This window comes from Rhinatrema bivittatum, chromosome 17, assembly GCF_901001135.1.
Source record: "Rhinatrema bivittatum chromosome 17, aRhiBiv1.1, whole genome shotgun sequence".
In the NCBI taxonomy this organism is placed as follows: Eukaryota; Metazoa; Chordata; class Amphibia; order Gymnophiona; family Rhinatrematidae; genus Rhinatrema; species Rhinatrema bivittatum.
Window position 1 is genome coordinate 1,721,865 of NC_042631.1, and position 17,686 is coordinate 1,739,550.

The 17,686-nt window shown below is 50.2% G+C and overlaps 1 protein-coding gene across 1 annotated transcript in view; it reads right to left on the reverse strand.

Moving 5' to 3' along the window:
• The window catches only part of MAPK8IP1 (mitogen-activated protein kinase 8 interacting protein 1), a 28,091-nt gene that overhangs the window by 1,576 nt on the left and 8,829 nt on the right, over nucleotides 1-17,686 (reverse strand). Inside the window, exons 3-12 of the mRNA XM_029582150.1 lie at nucleotides 16,975-17,208; nucleotides 14,824-14,901; nucleotides 13,927-13,932; nucleotides 12,519-13,371; nucleotides 12,178-12,253; nucleotides 11,628-11,800; nucleotides 9,341-9,450; nucleotides 9,141-9,260; nucleotides 6,469-6,539; nucleotides 3,600-3,698 (exon numbers count right to left, since the gene is read on the reverse strand). Of these exons, the coding sequence (XP_029438010.1) occupies nucleotides 3,600-3,698; nucleotides 6,469-6,539; nucleotides 9,141-9,260; nucleotides 9,341-9,450; nucleotides 11,628-11,800; nucleotides 12,178-12,253; nucleotides 12,519-13,371; nucleotides 13,927-13,932; nucleotides 14,824-14,901; nucleotides 16,975-17,208 (1,820 nt within the window). The remainder of the gene's footprint in view (nucleotides 1-3,599; nucleotides 3,699-6,468; nucleotides 6,540-9,140; nucleotides 9,261-9,340; nucleotides 9,451-11,627; nucleotides 11,801-12,177; nucleotides 12,254-12,518; nucleotides 13,372-13,926; nucleotides 13,933-14,823; nucleotides 14,902-16,974; nucleotides 17,209-17,686) is intronic.

Sequence of the window (17,686 nt, forward strand, 5' to 3'; positions counted from 1 at the left end):
TGGGAACAAAATGGGAGTGAACGCATGGTGGCGTGGATTACAAACCTAATGGTAAATGGAAGCTACTCTGAACAGAGAGCGGTGTGGAGTGGCACAGGGATTGGTTTTTGGATTGCTTCCATTCAAAATCTTTGTGAGCAACATTACAGAAGGTAAAGTTTGTCTATCTGCGGATGATTCTAAGACTGGAGACGCCTGAAGAGCAGAGAAAGTGAAAAGTGATTTAAGAAGTTTGAAGAGTGGTCGAGCTTTTGGCAGCTGGGATTCAATGCCAAGAAGTGCAGAGTCCTGCATCTGGGGTACTGTAATCCAAAAGAGCTGTATGTGATGGGGGTGAGAGACTGATGTGCACAGACCAAGAGAGGGATCTTGGGATGATAGTGTCTGGGGATCTGAAGATGGTGAAGCAGTGTGATGAGGCGATAGCTAAAGCCAGAAGAATGCTGGGCTGCATTGAGAGAGGAATAACCAGTAAGAAAAAGGAGGTGATAATCCCCTTGTGCAGGTCCTTGGTGAGGCCTTACCTGGAGCACTGCGTTCAGTTCTGGTGCCCATCGAAAAAGGATAAAGGACTGAGGCAGTCCAGAAAAGGGCAACCAAAATGGTGTGGGGTCTGTACAGGAAGACTTATGAGGAGAGGCTGAAGGATCTGCATATGTACCCTCTGGAAGAGAGGGGGTGCAGGGGAGATAGGATAAAACCTTTCAGATATCTGAAGGTCTGTATTGATGTACAAACTTCAGACCATTTCCACTAGAAATTAATCAGTAGAACTAGGGGTCACGAAATGAAACTCCAGGGGGGGACGACTCAGAACCAATGTCAGGAAGTATTTCTTCACGGAGAGAGTGGTGGATGCCTGGAACGCCCTTCCGGAGGAGGTGGTGAGGACGAAAAAAGTAAACTAATTTAAAAGGGCATGGGATAAACACTGTGGATCTCTAAAGGCAGAAGGACGGACATGAAGAAAAGGGTGCATGGAGGTAACTTGCTGGTGCGGCAGTTACTACCCTTAGTAGAAGACTTGGGGGTAACCTGTACGGAGCGGCAGTTATAACCATAGGAAATTTGCGATTTGGTCCATCCAGTTATTATCTAACTCCTCATTACTATGTTACTACGAGTTACATAATAACAGCATAAAACAAAGTAAACAATACACATAAGCTAAGAATCTCACCGGCACAAAGAAACAAAATATCGATGTAGGAGAATCAAGCTGAATTTTAATGTACACTTGTGGGCGATAGAGAATGCTCCGTCAGCTTTGGGAGAAGAGACAATGAGTAGCCCTGAACTGGAGGATCAGAGGGCGCGTGCTGGAGGACAAACTAAGTAAAGAAGTAACCCAGGAGGCGATGCGTTATTTAGTAAATCCTAAAATTATTGTCGCTGGTTTGTAATGTTTCCATACCTAAAGTAAGACCCCCGGTCCCCTATTTCTTCTTCCTACCTCTCCCCTGCCCTCTATAGGTCTCCCAAGCGTACTTGAACTCTGTCATGGTTTTGGTTAACAACACCTGTGCTGCAAGTGCCCCCTCAGTGAAGAATAATTTCCTCCGAGTCCTCCTCACCTGAGCAGGAAGTGGCTGTAACCTGGAGCTGGCTGTGATCTGCTGGGCAGATGAAGCTGAACGTGTGGTGCCTGGACTGGGACGTGAAGGATGTGGACGTGGGACACGGAGCTGCCCGTAAGTGCAGATAGAGCTGAAAGTGTGGTGCCTGGACTGGGACGTGGACACCGAGCTGCCCATAAGTGCAGATGGAGCTGAAAGTGTGGTGCCTGGACTGGGACGTGACGGATGTGGACGTGGGACACCGAGCTGCCCGTAAGTGCAAATAGAGCTGAAAGTGTGGGGCCTGGACTGGGACGTGAAGGACGTGGACACCGAGCTGCCCATAAGTGCAGATGAAGCTGAACGTGTGGTGCCTGGACTGGGACGTGAAGGACGTGGACGTGGGACACCGAGCTGCCCATAAGTGCAGATAGAGCTGAACGTGTGGTGCCTGGACTGGGACGTGAAGGACGTGGACACCGAGCTGCCCATAAGTGCAGATGAAGCTGAACGTGTGGTGCCTGGACTGGGACATGACGGATGTGGACGTGGGACACCGAGCTGCCCGTAAGTGCAGATAGAGCTGAAAGTGTGGGGCCTGGACTGGGACGTGACTGATGTGGACGTGGGACACCGAGCTGCCCGTAAGTGCAGATAGAGCTGAAAGTGTGGGGCCTGGACTGGGACGTGACGGATGTGGACGTGGGACACCGAGCTGCCCGTAAGTGCAGATAGAGCTGAAAGTGTGGGGCCTGGACTGGGACGTGAAGGACGTGGGACACCGAGCTGCCCGTAAGTGCAGATAGAGCTGAAAGTGTGGGGCCTGGACTGGGACGTGAAGGATGTGGACGTGGGACATCGAGGTGCCCATAAGTGCAGATAGAGCTGAAAGTGTGGGGCCTGGACTGGGACGTGAAGGACGTGGGACACCGAGCTGCCCGTAAGTGCAGATAGAGCTGAAAGTGTGGGGCCTGGACTGGGACGTGAAGGATGTGGACGTGGGACACCGAGCTGCCCGTAAGTGCAGATAGAGCTGAAAGTGTGGTGCCTGGACTGGGACATGACGGATGTGGACGTGGGACACCGAGCTGCCCATAAGTGCAGATAGAGCTGAAAGTGTGGTGCCTGGACTGGGACGTGAAGGATGTGGACGTGGGACACCGAGCTGCCCGTAAGTGCAGATAGAGCTGAAAGTGTGGGGCCTGGACTGGGACGTGAAGGATGTGGACGTGGGACACCGAGCTGCCCATAAGTGCAGATAGAGCTGAAAGTGTGGTGCCTGGACTGGGACGTGAAGGATGTGGACGTGGGACACCGAGCTGCCCGTAAGTGCAGATAGAGCTGAAAGTGTGGTGCCTGGACTGGGACATGACGGATGTGGACGTGGGACACCGAGCTGCCCATAAGTGCAGATAGAGCTGAAAGTGTGGTGCCTGGACTGGGACGTGAAGGATGTGGACATGGGACATCGAGCTGTCCATAAGTGCAGATGAAGCTGAAAGTGTGGGGCCTGGACTGGGACATGAAGGACGTGGACGTGGGACACCGAGCTGCCCATAAGTGCAGATGAAGCTGAAAGTGTGGTGCCTGGACTGGGACGTGAAGGATGTGGACGTGGGACATCGAGGTGCCCATAAGTGCAGATAGAGCTGAAAGTGTGGTGCCTGGACTGGGACGTGACGGATGTGGATGTGGGACACCGAGCTGCCCATAAGTGCAGATAGAGCTGAAAGTGTGGTGCCTGGACATGGATGTGACGGATGTGGACGTGGGACATCGAGCTGCCCATAAGTGCAGATAGAGCCCTAATGCTGGCACCCAGAGCTCTTCCTGAAATGCTGAGTGCCCTACATTTTCTGAACAGCCCCCTCCTGTTTTAAATGATTGGGGTCCTGGCACTTTACCCTTGCTCTGCCCATGTCCAGTGTCAGAGATATGACAGGTTACAGTAAACGCTGAGGCACTAACTGCATAGCATAAAACTCTGCCTCTTCCCATCAGCTCAGCAAAGATCCAAAACAAGGGGCATCTTTCAAAACTTACCCTATCGATTCTGCAAGGGGCTTGGTTGATTCTTCAGAGACAAAGACATGACAGGCAAAACGATGATCAGCTGGATGTTTGGTGATAAATCCAAAGTATCTAAAAGGAGAGGAGAGAGAGAGCACAGGCTATCAGCATCTCAGGAAAGAGACAGCACAGATTCTCAGCAGCTCCTGACAGAGTGCGTGCAGGCTGTCTCCTGAGCGAGAGAGAGACAGACAACACAGCTGCCGCCATCTCCTGAGTGTGAGAGTGGGCAGGCTATCAGCATCTCAGGAAAGAGACAGCACAGATTCTCAGCAGCTCCTGACAGTGCGTGCAGGCTGTCTCCTGAGCGAGAGAGAGACAGTCAACACAGGCTGCCGCCATCTCCTGAGAGAGGGAGTGGGCAGGCTATCAGCATCTCAGGAAAGAGACAGCACAGATTCTCAGCAGCTCCTGAGAGAGTGCGTGCAGGCTGTCTCCTGAGCGAGAGAGAGACAGTCAACACAGGCTGCCACCATCTCCTGAGAGAGGGAGTGGGGCAGGCTATCAGCATCTCAGGAAAGAGACAGATTCTGAGAGGCTCCTGAGAGAGCGCACACAGGCTGCCAAGGTTGTCTGAAAGAGAGAAAGTGCAAGCTGTCATTGTCTCTAGAAAGAGAGGCCACACAACCATGAGCACCTGGGAATTCTCATTTCTCTGCTTTACTTTTGGGGGATATTTTCCACTAAGCCAGCTAGCGGCGAAGTGCACAGGAATTCAAAGGGCATTTTCAATGAGAAACCTTGTTGATAGTTTCTGGGGAGGAGCTGCATGCGTAGAATTGAAACTCCAGTGCCGTGCATGTAGTTTGTCCCCTTTTTCTCCTCCCTCCAACCCCCAGAAATAGCTATTTGAAAAGTGGCTAAACATATCCATGTCACAAATCCCAGGGATGCAGGCCCCATGTCTGTATGAAAACCTCTTCCTGAACAGTCCCTCGCTCGGTCGGAAACAGCCTCTGTCATGTGTGCTGTCCCCTGCAGATTCAGCAGCCCAGCCACAGCTGGAACAGACCTCGGCCTCGGGCCACATCTCAGGGCTCCTCCTGGTCCCCAGTGGTCAGCGACACGATGACTGGGCCTGGGAAGGCAATCGGGCCGCTGTGTGGGGAACCAGGGAGGGAGCATTGTGTGTGTGGCTTTTATACCGAATCCACTTTGGGCTCCTGGCGTAGAGAGGGCAAAAGATCAAATATAATCCTGGAACGAAACTTTAGTGCTCCACCAGCCCCTGATGTACAAACTCAGAGAGAGAGAAAGGGGGTAAATGCAAAACTGAAGGAGAGAACAGAGGAAAACAATTCACAGAAGAAAGAATTAGAAGCGGAAAAAGAAATATAAGTGACAGAGGGACGCACAGAAGGGGTAGGAGAGGAGAGGATAGGTGGGGCATTTTACAAGGATTATTTATATTTTACTTTGCATTTTATGCACATTAGGGGCTATTTTTAAAGCAGCTGGACACAGCACCTAAAGCTGGGAAACGGAAAACGGCACAAAACGCAGTCAGTAATTGTTATTGAGCTCCTAAATTTACTCTTCTAACAAACAGAGGGAGCAGGGTGGAGATTAAGTCAGGGGCGTAGCAATAGGTGCCTAATTTAGGTTTCTAAAAGTCAGGTGAGTGAATAGCAAACAAATGTAAGGGCCTCACTTTTAGGTTCCTAAATTTAGTCACTGGGCTTTTATTTATTTGTTTATTTTTAATATCAGCATAAATGCTTTCAGCTTCTGCATAGGAGTGCGAGAGACAACAAAGACAGGGAGAGGGGGTGCGCGAGGCACAGGGAAAGGCAGAGGCAGTGAGAGAGGGGGTGCGTGAGGCACAGGGAAAGGCAGAGGCAGCCAGAGGGGAAGGCAGAGGCAGCGAGGGGGTGCGCGAGGCACAGGGAAAGGCAGAGGCAGTGAGAGAGGGGAAGGCAGAGGCAGCGAGAGGGGGTGCGCGAGGCACAGGGGAAGGCAGAGGCAGCGAGAGGGGGATGTGAGAGGCACAGGGAAAGGCAGAGGCAGCGAGAGGGGAAGGCAGCGGCAGCGAGAGGGGGTGCGCGAGGCACAGGGAAAGGCAGAGGCAGTGAGAGAGGGGGTGCGTGTGGCACAGGGAAAGGCAGAGGCAGCCAGAGGGGAAGGCAGAGGCAGTGAGGGGGTGCGCGAGGCACAGGGAAAGGCAGAGGCAGCGAGAGGGGAAGGCAGAGGCAGCGAGAGGGGGTGCGCGAGGCACAGGGGAAGGCAGAGGCAGCGAGAGGGGAATGTGAGAGGCAGCGAGAGGGGAATGTGCGCGAGGCACAGGGGAAGGCAGAGGCAGCGAGAGGGGGATGTGAGAGGCACAGGGAAAGGCAGAGGCAGCGAGAGGGGAAGGCAGAGGCAGCGAGAGGGGGTGTGCGAGGCACAGGGGAGGCAGAGGCAGCGAGAGGGGAATGTGAGAGGCACAGGGGAGGCAGAGGCAGCGAGAGGGGAATGTGAGAGGCACAGGGGAGGCAGAGGCAGCGAGAGGGGAATGTGAGAGGCACCGGGGAGGCAGAGGCAGCGAGAGGGGAATGTGCGCGAGGCACAGGCAGTGAGAGGGGAATGTGAGAGGCACAGGGGAAGGCAGAGGCAGTGAGAGGGGAATGTGCGCGAGGCACAGGCAGTGAGAGGGGAATGTGAGAGGCACAGGGGAGGCAGAGGCAGCGAGAGGGGAATGTGCGCGAGGCACAGGCAGTGAGAGGGGAATGTGAGAGGCACAGGGGAGGCAGAGGCAGTGAGAGGGGAATGTGAGAGGCACAGGGGAAGGCAGAGGCAGCGAGAGGGGGATGTGAGAGGCACAGGGGAGGCAGAGGCGGGGCAAGTATGAGAGCAGGGGACTCACTTGCTGTTCTTTGGATGGTATCCACAGAAAGAAATGTTCTTTAGCTGGAAATAGTGGCTACACCGATTCTCCTGCTGGAAAAGAGTAAACAGACAGAGTGAACGCTAGAGAAAGGAACTGAAGGATGGGGGAAGGAGGAAATAGAATATGCGATTGTCCCGGACTCCCATCCCAGTGCAATCACTGTCCATGTGCTGCCTTCTGTCAGGAACCAGATTGTGTCATTGTTAATTGGGGCCAGCAGTGAGACGTGACTTACTGTGATACCTCATACAGACCCTCTAATTCCACCTCCACCCCAGGCTCACTGACCTCACATCCACTTTCAGATATAACAAAGTAACACAGATTACATAAGAGCATAGAAATTGCTATAACGAGTCAGACTAAGGGTCCATCAAGCCCAGCATCCTGTTTCCAACAGTGGCCAATCCAGGCCATAAGAACCTGGCAATTACCCAAAAACTAAGTCTATTCCATGTAACCATTGCTAATGGCAGTGGCTATTCTCTAAGTGAACTTAATAGCAGGTAATGGGACTTCTCCAAGAACGTATCCAATCCTTTTTTAAACCCATCTACACTAACTGCACTAACCACATCCTCTGGCAACAAATTCCAGAGTTTAATTGTGCGTTGAGTGAAAAAGAACTTTCTCCGATTAGTTTTAAATGTGCCCCATGCTAACTTCATGGAGTGCCCCCTAGTCTTTCTACTATCCGAAAGAGTAAATAACCGATTCACATCTACCCGTTCTAGACCTCTCATGATTTTAAACATCTCTATCATATCCCCCCCTCAGCCGTCTCTTCTCCAAGCTGAAAAGTCCTAACCTCTTTAGTCTTTCCTCATAGGGGAGTTGTTCCATTCCCCTTATCATTTTGGTAGCCCTTCTCTGTATCTTCTCCATCGCAATTATATCTTTTTTGAGATGCGGCAACCAGAATTGTACACAGTATTCAAGGTGCGGTCTCACCATGGAGCGATACAGAGGCATTATGACATTTTCCGTTTTATTCACCATTCCTTTTCTAATAATTCCCAACATTCTGTTTGCTTTTTTGACTGCCGCAGCACACTGAGCCGACGATTTCAATGTGTTATCCACTATGACACCTAGATCTCTCTCTTGGGTTGTAGCACCTAATATGGAGCCCAACATTGTGTAATTATAGCATGGGTTATTTTTCCCTATATGCATCACCTTGCACTTATCCACATTAAATTTCATCTGCCATTTGGATGCCCAATTTTACAAAAAGCCTCTCCCGCTAAAACGTTTGTGGAGCCACAATATGAAGGCAGAGAAAATCCCTCTGGCTGCATATAATCTGACAGATGCTCCAACCTTTCCCTTCCTCCCAGACCCACTATCCTATGGATAGCACACAAGCCTCTCCCCCTCCCAGGCATTTTACCCTACATTAAAGCACAAGAAATGGATGAGACCAAGGTCCTTGAGGACCAGCATGCGTCTCCGTAAATGGCCAGTTCGGGTTACAAGTGCACAGCAGATTCCAAAAAGTACATAATCCGTGGCTTTCTGAACTCTACCTGGCCACTGTTTATTCACTTTTCCTCCAGGAACACATGCAAACCTCTTTTCAACCCGGCTGTGCTCGTCGCCTTGGTCACGTCCTCTGGCAACAATAGTGCGCCAAGTGATAAAGAACTTTCTTCGATCTGGTTGTTGGCTTCATGGAATGTCCCCTTCTTTTAGTAAAATAACCCTCCTTTATTTCCCTGGTCTACCCCACTCATGATTTTATAAACTTCTATCCTGTTCCATCTCAGTCGTCTCTTTTGCAAGCTGAGGAGCCCTCGCCCGTGCAGCCCCTTTATCATTTCTCTCGGCCTCCTCTGCACCTTTTCTAGTTCTGCTAAGATTTTTTTGAGATGGGGAGACCAGAGCTGCACACAATACTCAAGACGAGGTCTCACATTGCAGCGATAGGGACGTTATGATATTTTCCATTTTATGCTCCATTCCCTGCTGCTGCACACTGAGGTGTGGATTTCAAGGTATTGTCCACAAGGACACCAAGGTCTTCTTTCTTGGTGGCGACTCACACAATGCTGGGTTTTGTATTGGATCTGTACTTAGTATAATTCTTTCCTATGTGCATCACTTTGCACTTGTCCACATTAAATTTCATTTGCCATTCAGTTGCCCAGGCTCCCAATCTTGCAAGGTCCCTCACAATCCACTGCTGTTTTAACAATTTTGAATAATTTTGTATCCCCTGCAAATTTGATTACCCCATGCATTGTTTCCATTTGAGATCAGTTATGAATGTGTTAAACTGCACAGGTCCAAGGACCAAACCCTGGGGCACTGCACTATTGACCTTTCTCCATTTCAAAAACTGATCATTTATTCTACTCTCCATTTCTTGACATTTAACAAGTTTCCAGTCCACAAAGGACACTGTGTCCTACGCCATGATTTTTAATTTCCTGAGCAGTCTTACAGGGGACTTTGTTTAATGCCTTCTGAAAATCCAAACACACTACAATAACTGGCTCACCTCAGATGCAAGGCCCCAGACTCCAGCCCCCAGTCCTTCCTGGGGGCTGGAGTCTGGGGCAAAGCTCCTGTCCCAGCGCAGAGAGGCTGGGACAGGAGCTTTGATTATACAGCAGATCGTGTGCTTGGAACAGGTGCCTCCCTACCTTGCCTTGGTCCCTGGTCTCTTCAGCTTTGACTGCAATCTTGACTCCCCTTGGGTTGATCTCTAGGATGCAGCTGGATGGTGGGTTAAAGTGCACCGTTAGCCTCCGTGCCATGGCAATCTGAGAAGGCAAGTGGTGGCTGTGGTTAGAGTATAAACCGTGGCTGGGTGAGAGATACTTGGATGGCGTTTGGAAGTTACCTTTTGCATAGCTGTGCACAGCACATCGTTCCCTTTGTGGTATGGGACCTGCACAGAGCCCAGAAACCTCACATGAAACTTGTCCACCCAATCACTGTCCTTTGCCGTCCCTGGAAAACAGAACCAATAGGAATGGCAGTAGAGATAGGCACATGATGGGCAGAGTAGGAGCTGCCAGGGTGGCAGCTGTGGCTGCCTTGGTTATTACACTGCTTTTCAGGAGGGAGGTCCTCTTCTGTGCTCCGTACCCCAGACCCAGCACAGTCCTCACCCACCCCCATGTGACTTTCAGCCGGTGCATTAAATGCCATAATTACAGTCACACGGGTCCATTTCATTCAGCTGCACACTAAAAGCATCAACCTTGGCCAAGTCACTCAAGTATATGTGTGCATACTCACCCTTACAAGCATGCAGCTAGACTCAGACTCACAGGCATGCATCGATACTCGCAGACAGACAGCAACAGTGCCCTATATTCTCACATGCACAAAACACAAGAAGTATCCCTTCGGCCCAACCCGTGGTCACATTGCCATGTGGCAGATCCAGGTTCAGCTCCCAGTCCTGCCTTCTGCTTATTAAGCTGGTAGTTGGGAACCACTGCAGAAACAGTCATAGCTCACAGAAGGAGGGGCACCCCAGTCATTATTTAATTGTGACGTAGACTAAATGGCATCCAAGTGCCAGGTTCTAGAAGAAACGGATATCATTGCTGGGCTCCGAGGGATTAAAGGGGAATGACACAGGTAGTCATGAATTAAGACCCATGGCATCATCAGGGCCTGTACTACCAAGCATGCAAACTGTGCACTGGCATAGAGTGGTAATTTTTTGGGGAGGTCAGCAGAGAGAAGCAGCAGTCACAGTGGAACAGGTCCTCAAAAACCACACAATAAGTGTTGTCAGTGATTTAAAATCACATCAATTTTCATATTTCTCTGTGCATAGTTATACAACCATGATAATTACTACTTTTCAAGAACATTTTGCTTATTTTTGTATTTATTTATGCTTTATGATTGTTTTAAGTTGTTGGACTTGCTTTGTTCTACACCTCAGGACCCTGAGTTGCTAGCTCTCTATTCTGCATATTATCAGCGGCTCAGGCAGCAAGGGCAAGGTCCTCCTGGGAAGTAGCAACAATTACTTTTCTTCTGATCCCTCTGCCAATCACAGTCATTGGGGATAGAAATATTTAATTTATTTATTTGTAGAGTTTTATAATACCGTTATTCGGTACAGCCATCATAACGGTTTACAAAATATGCAATTATCATACAAAATATGCAATTAGTAAACTATAGCATTTCTATTAAATCTCTCTGTTCTGCTTTAATGCCCACATAACCTTTTCTTTTGCCACGTTCCCTAGAGGCTTCCCAAGAGATTTACTAATTTAAGAATCCCCCTCCCTGTATTGCTTGTTGCTTCTGATAAGCCTGGCAACCCTGGAGGGAGGTGGGAGGCAGCGATAAGCCATGGAGGAAGGAGGAGAGGGGCAGAGTTTGACTATAACGAACAGGGGGAGAGAGTCATGGAAATGAGGAGGGCAGAAAGGGAGAAGGATGGGAGGAAGAATGGGAGAAAGCCAGCGGGCATGGAAACCTTGGGAGGTGATAAGGGGAGGAGTGAGATAGCTTGATGGAAGGATAAGGGCGGGCATAGAGAGGTGAAAGGTAAACAATGGATGAGCGAGAGATGTGAAATGGCAATGGATGGGAGAAGAGAGATAAGGGGAGTGACATGGAAGGAGGGAGGGAGAGCTGGAGAAGAGAGGAGCATCAGAGAAAGAAAAGTAACCAAATCAGGAGAAGCGAATAGTGTGATATAGGGAAAAGGGAAAAGGTGCGATGTTGTGGCCGTGGAATGTTTTTTATATTTAAAATTCTGACTGCAATACCTGACATTGGTGGCGTCACTGTGCTTATTTCTAGGTCTGGTATGTTTGGGTTGTGCATGCTAACTTGCTTCTGACTTCTTTCCAATGCCCTGGGCAGCCATGGATTAGGCTGTGGGCTGTGATGCTCACAATTTCTCTTATGGTACGGCATTAGCTCTTCCCTGTTCTGGAAACCATTCCAAAGGCAGGACCATGTTGCATAGGGAGTGACTGCAGACAGCAGGTCAGAGTCCCCGCGTACTGCTGGTGTGTTAGCAATGGGGGAGATGTGGAGGGAGGAGGCAGTAGAGAGTGTGTGTGTAGGTTTGTTCTCATAATATATAGTGTCCCTAACCCTTTCATGTCCACATTACATTCAGCCCCTCCTCAGAGACCCTCTGTTACCTGCTATGTGCTCGGGATCCTTTGTGACCTCAATAGCGTAGTATGCTGGGAAGATGCCTCTATCTCCTGTTCTCATATTGTAGGCTTCATACCAGTAATCCTCTGCTTGTACCTCCACCAGCAGAGGGTCGTCTACTTCCAATGACAGCTCATCGTCATGACGTGGCACAAATCTGGGGGCAGAGAGAGTGAGTGAGAGGTAAGACTGTGAACTGGGAAGGGGGTAGAGAAGGTCAGTGAGGGATAAGATCATGACTTGTGAAGGTAGAGAAGGTGAGTCAGACCTGGAAAGGTAGAGGGTGAATGAGGGATAACATGGTGACCCGTAGAGGCAGACAGAGTGAGTGAGGGATAAGACTGTGAACAGGGAAGGGGGTAGAGAAGGTCAGTGAGGGATAAGATCATGACTTGTGAAGGTAGAGAAGGTGAGTCAGACCTGGAAAGGTAGGTAGAGGATGAATGAGGGATAACATGGTGACCTGTAGAGGCAGAGAGAGAGTGAGTGAGGGATAAGACCGTGGTCTGGGAGATAGATATTCCTGTTTCTCACCTGAAGACAGCTCTGTGCGTTTGCTCCTGCTCTTCACCATTGATTATGCAAGAAAACAAACCAAATGACTCAGCACCTGTACATGACAAAAGGAGACATTGTACCAAGTGACTGAAGACCCTCACCCCAACTAGATGAGCTCATCCCCTAGTCCCTATCTCATACACTCACTAATTGAGTCTCCATCTCCCTGGTCCCTCTCTTGCACACTCATTGGATGAGTCCCTCTCACACATTGGAAGAGACCATTCTCCCATCCTCCTCCCTCACTGCACGAGCTCCTGTCCCCTTCTGTCCCTCTCTCACTGGATGCGTCCCAACCCTGTTTCACACACACTCACTGGATGAGCGTGACCTGCCGCTCATGAAGACGTTAAGGAACTTCTTAGAAAAGGGGATGTCTGCTTCAGGTGTGGAGTCCTCAGATGGACAGACGGAGTCCTGCTTTAGCATGTCCTCCTCATACTCTTCCCCTATGGCTGACTCATAGGGCGACGACACACAGTTGTCATAGACGGTGCCTGAATCGCTCTCGTCGCTGTAACCAGAGTAGCACTGCTTCAGGCTCACCAGCTCCAGCTGCACGTCCTCATCCACCACAAGCGTGTACTTCACCGAATCATAGGACAAGGCACTGGTGTCAGAGCTGACCGAGGCCCTCTGGGGTCCAAGTGAGGGTCGGTAACCAGGAGCAGTGCTGCAGGAACTCCTCGATACGTGGCTCCTATCTGGAGTAGACAGGTATTCAAGAACCTCATCCTCCTCACTGATGGAACTATTGGGCCTCCCAGCCAGAGGAAGGTAGTTTGAGGGGTCGGCATCCGAGCTTATGGACATCCGGTTCTCACTGGACTGAGATAGAAAGGGTCTGTCAGCCTCTAGGGGGTCAGAGGTCTTCTGTACTGGCGTCAGATAAATCTCTTCGGTGGCCTCCAGTCTCACGTCAGTTTGGTATCTGATGCGATCCCGGTGAGCTGCTGCCCCCTTTGAACCGCTGGCACTGGCCTGGTGCTGCGATCTGCTGGGCCCTGCAGGCTTGCCAGGAAGTCGGGAGGAGAGGCCCGCGGCAGAGCTCTGTGTGGCCATGGTCCGCCGGCAGGGGCTCTCTGTGGACGTGCCCCTGTCTTTGGTAGATGTTGTGCTGGCTTGCTGATTGCCTTCATCACTGAGGCAAACATGGTCATGGGGGGACTGCTCTCCTGCAAAGAGAAGACAGGCATAGAGTTAACAAAAAGATCTCAACACTTCCCAGCCAGAGTCTCTACATCATAGGCGCCCTCTCAAGCAGTCGTAACCAGACCATCATGCCCTCCTCCTCGGCCAATCAAATGAGGCACCGCATCTTCCAAGTCAACCAGCTTTGATTCAAGGTCAGTCAGATCCAAGGTAACAAGCCCTTGTTAGCCAATCCAATACTGGAAACCAGGGGGAGGGAGGGCAAGCATAAATGTCTGTCTTATGAAGCTCAGGGGCGTGGGAGTTGCCACTGGGCCAGGGAGAGGAGATGCTTTCCCTGCAGAACTGGACTCACAACCCAGGAAGAACTGGAACCCTCTAGCGCTAGCGGGAGTTTCTCCACTGCAGGTCCCCCACTCCCTACCAGTGAGAGAGAGCACAGCTGTTACCCGCCAGGGGGGAAAAAGTGGTGAGGTAGGAGAGGAAAATGGGCAGAATTGGAAGAGCGGATATCTCCAATTTTAGAATCATTAAGCTAGCGGTCATCATTCACAATCTGCTTCATGACGTCACATCCCCCTACAGCAGCTCTGCGATCAGCGAACCAAAGCCCACTTATGTTCCCTCACCGAGAGCAGCGCCCCTCGAAGAGGCCAGGGAACGAGCTTTGCAGTTGGGGACCTTTATTTTGAAACTCCCTCCCTACTGAACTCAGAACAATTAAAGAACCTTAAACGCTTCAAAAAAGGCGCTAAAAGAATCCTACTCAGCTTAGCCACTCATCAATGTCATTGTGTAACCCTAAATTCAAGGCTTCATGTCAACGAGATATCATCATGTTCATTTTTTTATTTATATCTGTTTTGTGTGTTTTAAATAAATGTTTATGTTCTTTGTACCCCACCCTGAACATAGGAAGGGCAGGTAACAATGTTTTAAAATAAGTGTAAAAAAGTTAAATAAGCAAATCAAACAAGAGAAAATAAAAAGATGAGCAAACAGAAAAAAAAAAAAGAGAAAATTTTTCTTAGCTCCTAAGAGAAATGGTGCAGTCAGTGGTGTTTGGACTCTGTCTGTAGGTCGGGTATGGGAGCCTATGTCTCAGAGTATGACGTGGACTCTCTGAGCATGCGGAGAAGAGAGAGAAACCCATCTTGTGGGCCTCAACCAATCGCACGTGGACCCCCCCCACGTCCCCCGCACACCTGCTGTAAACTGCGCATATGCTTTCCTCGTCAGCCAATCAGATACACCCTCATCCCAGCCAATCAGATCCTCTCTCTCAGCCAATCAGAGTACAAAACCCAGGCCTCTCTCAAGCAGTCTGCTCCTTTGCCGTCCGAGCATCAATGCATGAGCGCGGGTGGTGGAAGGACGCACAGCTCGTGCACTGCGAACATTGCACACTCAGAGGGAGGGGCCCGGGCCCCGTGTTCAGAGGGATTTTCATGCTCCCAGCAATGCACACACCTGTCTTAGTGGAGAAGACTGGGACACCCGATCTTGCCAGCTGTACTTCTTACCTAGAGAGTTGTTATTCAGCGTATCCTGCAGAAGGGAGAAGAGAAGGGTCCTTGTAAGCAGAGAAGTCAGAGTGGTACAAAGGAAGCCATCTTCCAGCTACAATACCTCTCTCTCTCTCTCTATCACTTTCCCCTCTCCATCTTGGCCCTCTGCTCTCGCCCATCTCTACCTCTCTCCTCTCTCTCCATTTCTGCTCTCTTCCCATCTCAATCTCTGTCCGTCTTCCCCCTTCCATTCCCTGTCCCTCTCCCCCTCTCTCGCCTTTATCCTGCTCCCTTCTCTGCCTTTATTTCTCTGTGACGGGAGAGGAATCAGTGGCACTAAAACGCCTCCCATGGATTTAAACCTCTCTGACACTCATTCTTGCTAACTAATGTCTGCCCATGGCACACCTGTGCCCTGTCTTTCTGCCCTCCACCCCCATCCTGCTGTTCCTATACCTTTCTCCCTTCCCCTGCCCATGCTGGTCAGCAGCAGGAAGAGGCTCCCGCCTGGCCCAGTTACTGCTCTGATCCGTGCGGCTGGACAGAGAGTTGTGTGCGGTTCACAGCAGCAGACGGGCACAGAGTTTCCGAGGTGGAGGATGCACCACTGCCATCTTCCTCCTGCTACTGAACCTGACGACCCAGTCCCAGATCTCCCTCAGCAGCATTTGCTCAGGCCATGGCCCCTATGGCTCATCCTATGAGGGAGGAGGGGCAGCAAACATCACCGTTACCATTCAGTCCTCCTCAGCTTGCAGTGAGCAGGGTCAGTGTCAGCCATTCCAAGCTCCTGCACCGGTCACTTAGTGTGTGCATGCGTTGGGTATACATAGCATGGAGGGAGAATGAGAAGCCCTACGAGCCTTCTTTGCAATAAAGAAATCCCTGGACAGCTTCAACAACGTCTCACCCCCTAGTAAAACTATTATTCAAACCAATCCAAAGTCTGGGTTTTATCATTTGCCCTAAATTATACAGAATGGGACAGAAACCCTGCACCCCCAGTACTACACACACACATGCACAGTCCGAAAAAGGGGCGCAGAGCAGAACCAGGACATTATGAAAAAGCACTGCAAATATTGCAGTGGGCCCTAGAATACCAATACACTTTCTATTGGGAGGTGCAGATTGGCAAATAAAACAAGCTGGATTGCTATAGATCCTTTCACAAACACTACAGCTAGCAGAATCCTTCACCTCGTTCATACATGCAGAGAATACAAAAGAAGGGAATTCAAATTAGAACTAGAAATATGCAGACAAAAACTGAACTGGGAATCCCAAGCAGCAGGACTCTGCACTCTGCACAACACAATCGACGAGCTGCACATTTCTCAAAACTGAGAAACAAAAACGTTATATCATCTTAGGAGAAATAGCAGTTACAGTAGCAAAATATATTGTATCCTGCCACCGGGTCAGAAAGGTAGCAGGACCAGAGACTTTATGGATCAGCACCAGAGCCTGCAATCTGTACTGGTATTTCACTTCTCTATGTGCTCATTTTCTCCTTATTCCACTTATATTTTGGCAACATGTACAGAGAGGGCTGGATTTATGAATTTAAGATTTTGCTGACCAAAGACAGGGTCAGAGAGAAAGAGGGGAGACTGGAGAGCACAGCCGTGCTGGTAAGCGAGTGCATGCATCGCTTCAGTCTACTTCCTGGCTTGCACACGAACTGTCAGGTCAATAAAGTTTCTTGAATGTGAGAGAGGAAGACACCCATGCTGTGAGCTTCTCAAAGCAGTGCCCTCCCAAACTCCAGCAGTGCCTGCTTAGTGGACACTGAACTGATACCTAACAAGCTCATAATTACCCATGTGGGACTGTGGGGTCAGAGGAGAAAGACTTAGGGTGTTATTTGTCAATTTCAATCCAGATTGTTTGTCGTGGATTCCAACTTTACATCCAGAAAATACAAAGATATTTATCCTCTTAGCTGTCCACCTGGGCTGATGCTTTACAGCTTTTAATCTTCTAACACTCTTCCCAGGACGATTCATTCACTCCCCAAGAAAGCTTCCGATATGTGTACAGAAAGCAGGAGCTCCCTAGGCCACAGGTTTGGAGCAGACTCTCGTGGTGGAGGTGCTGAATGCTGTCTTACCTGCGTCCGGGGCACCTGGGGGAAAAGGTTCAGGGTAGTGGGTCGCTTGGGTCTGTAAGCATCCATGAGCCCCAGCAGAGTTGCTTTTCTCGGTTCTGGCTCCAGCTCTTCCTCCTCCTCTGGGACATCGCCCACAGCATCGATGAGGTCCAGCTGAAGCATCTCTGCCTGGATGCGGCTCTCAGCCCCTCCCCCTCCCCCCTGCATGACATCTGTGTCCAGGGCCACATGACTCTGTGAAGATTAAGAGACTCAATCAGGAGCCCAGTGGGGAGGTCGCAGGCAGTCACCCTGCATTACATCAGCACTCAGAGGGGAGGGGGAGGGGGAGGGCCGATCTCCACACCAGCAAACAGGGAAGAGATGTCAGAATCCTGCAACCATCCCTTCTATCACTCTGGGGCCCGATTCATCCAGGATGGGAGACCACCTGGATTTACCAGGAGCTGTAGGGCTTTCCCTTTTATGATTTATTGCATCTTTGTACACTGCTGGCTGCAAAGGTGGTTTAGATGAAATAAATAAATAATATGCAGAGTGGGAGAAAAGCCCATAGGGAATCATGAGATGACATTCACCCCCAGCCTTCGAGGGCCGCCAGAAGCCCATAGGGAATCATGAGATTACATTCACCCCCAGCCCTCGAGGGCCGCCAGAAGCCCATAGGGAATCATGAGACGACATTCACCCCCAGCCTTCGAGGGCCGCCAGA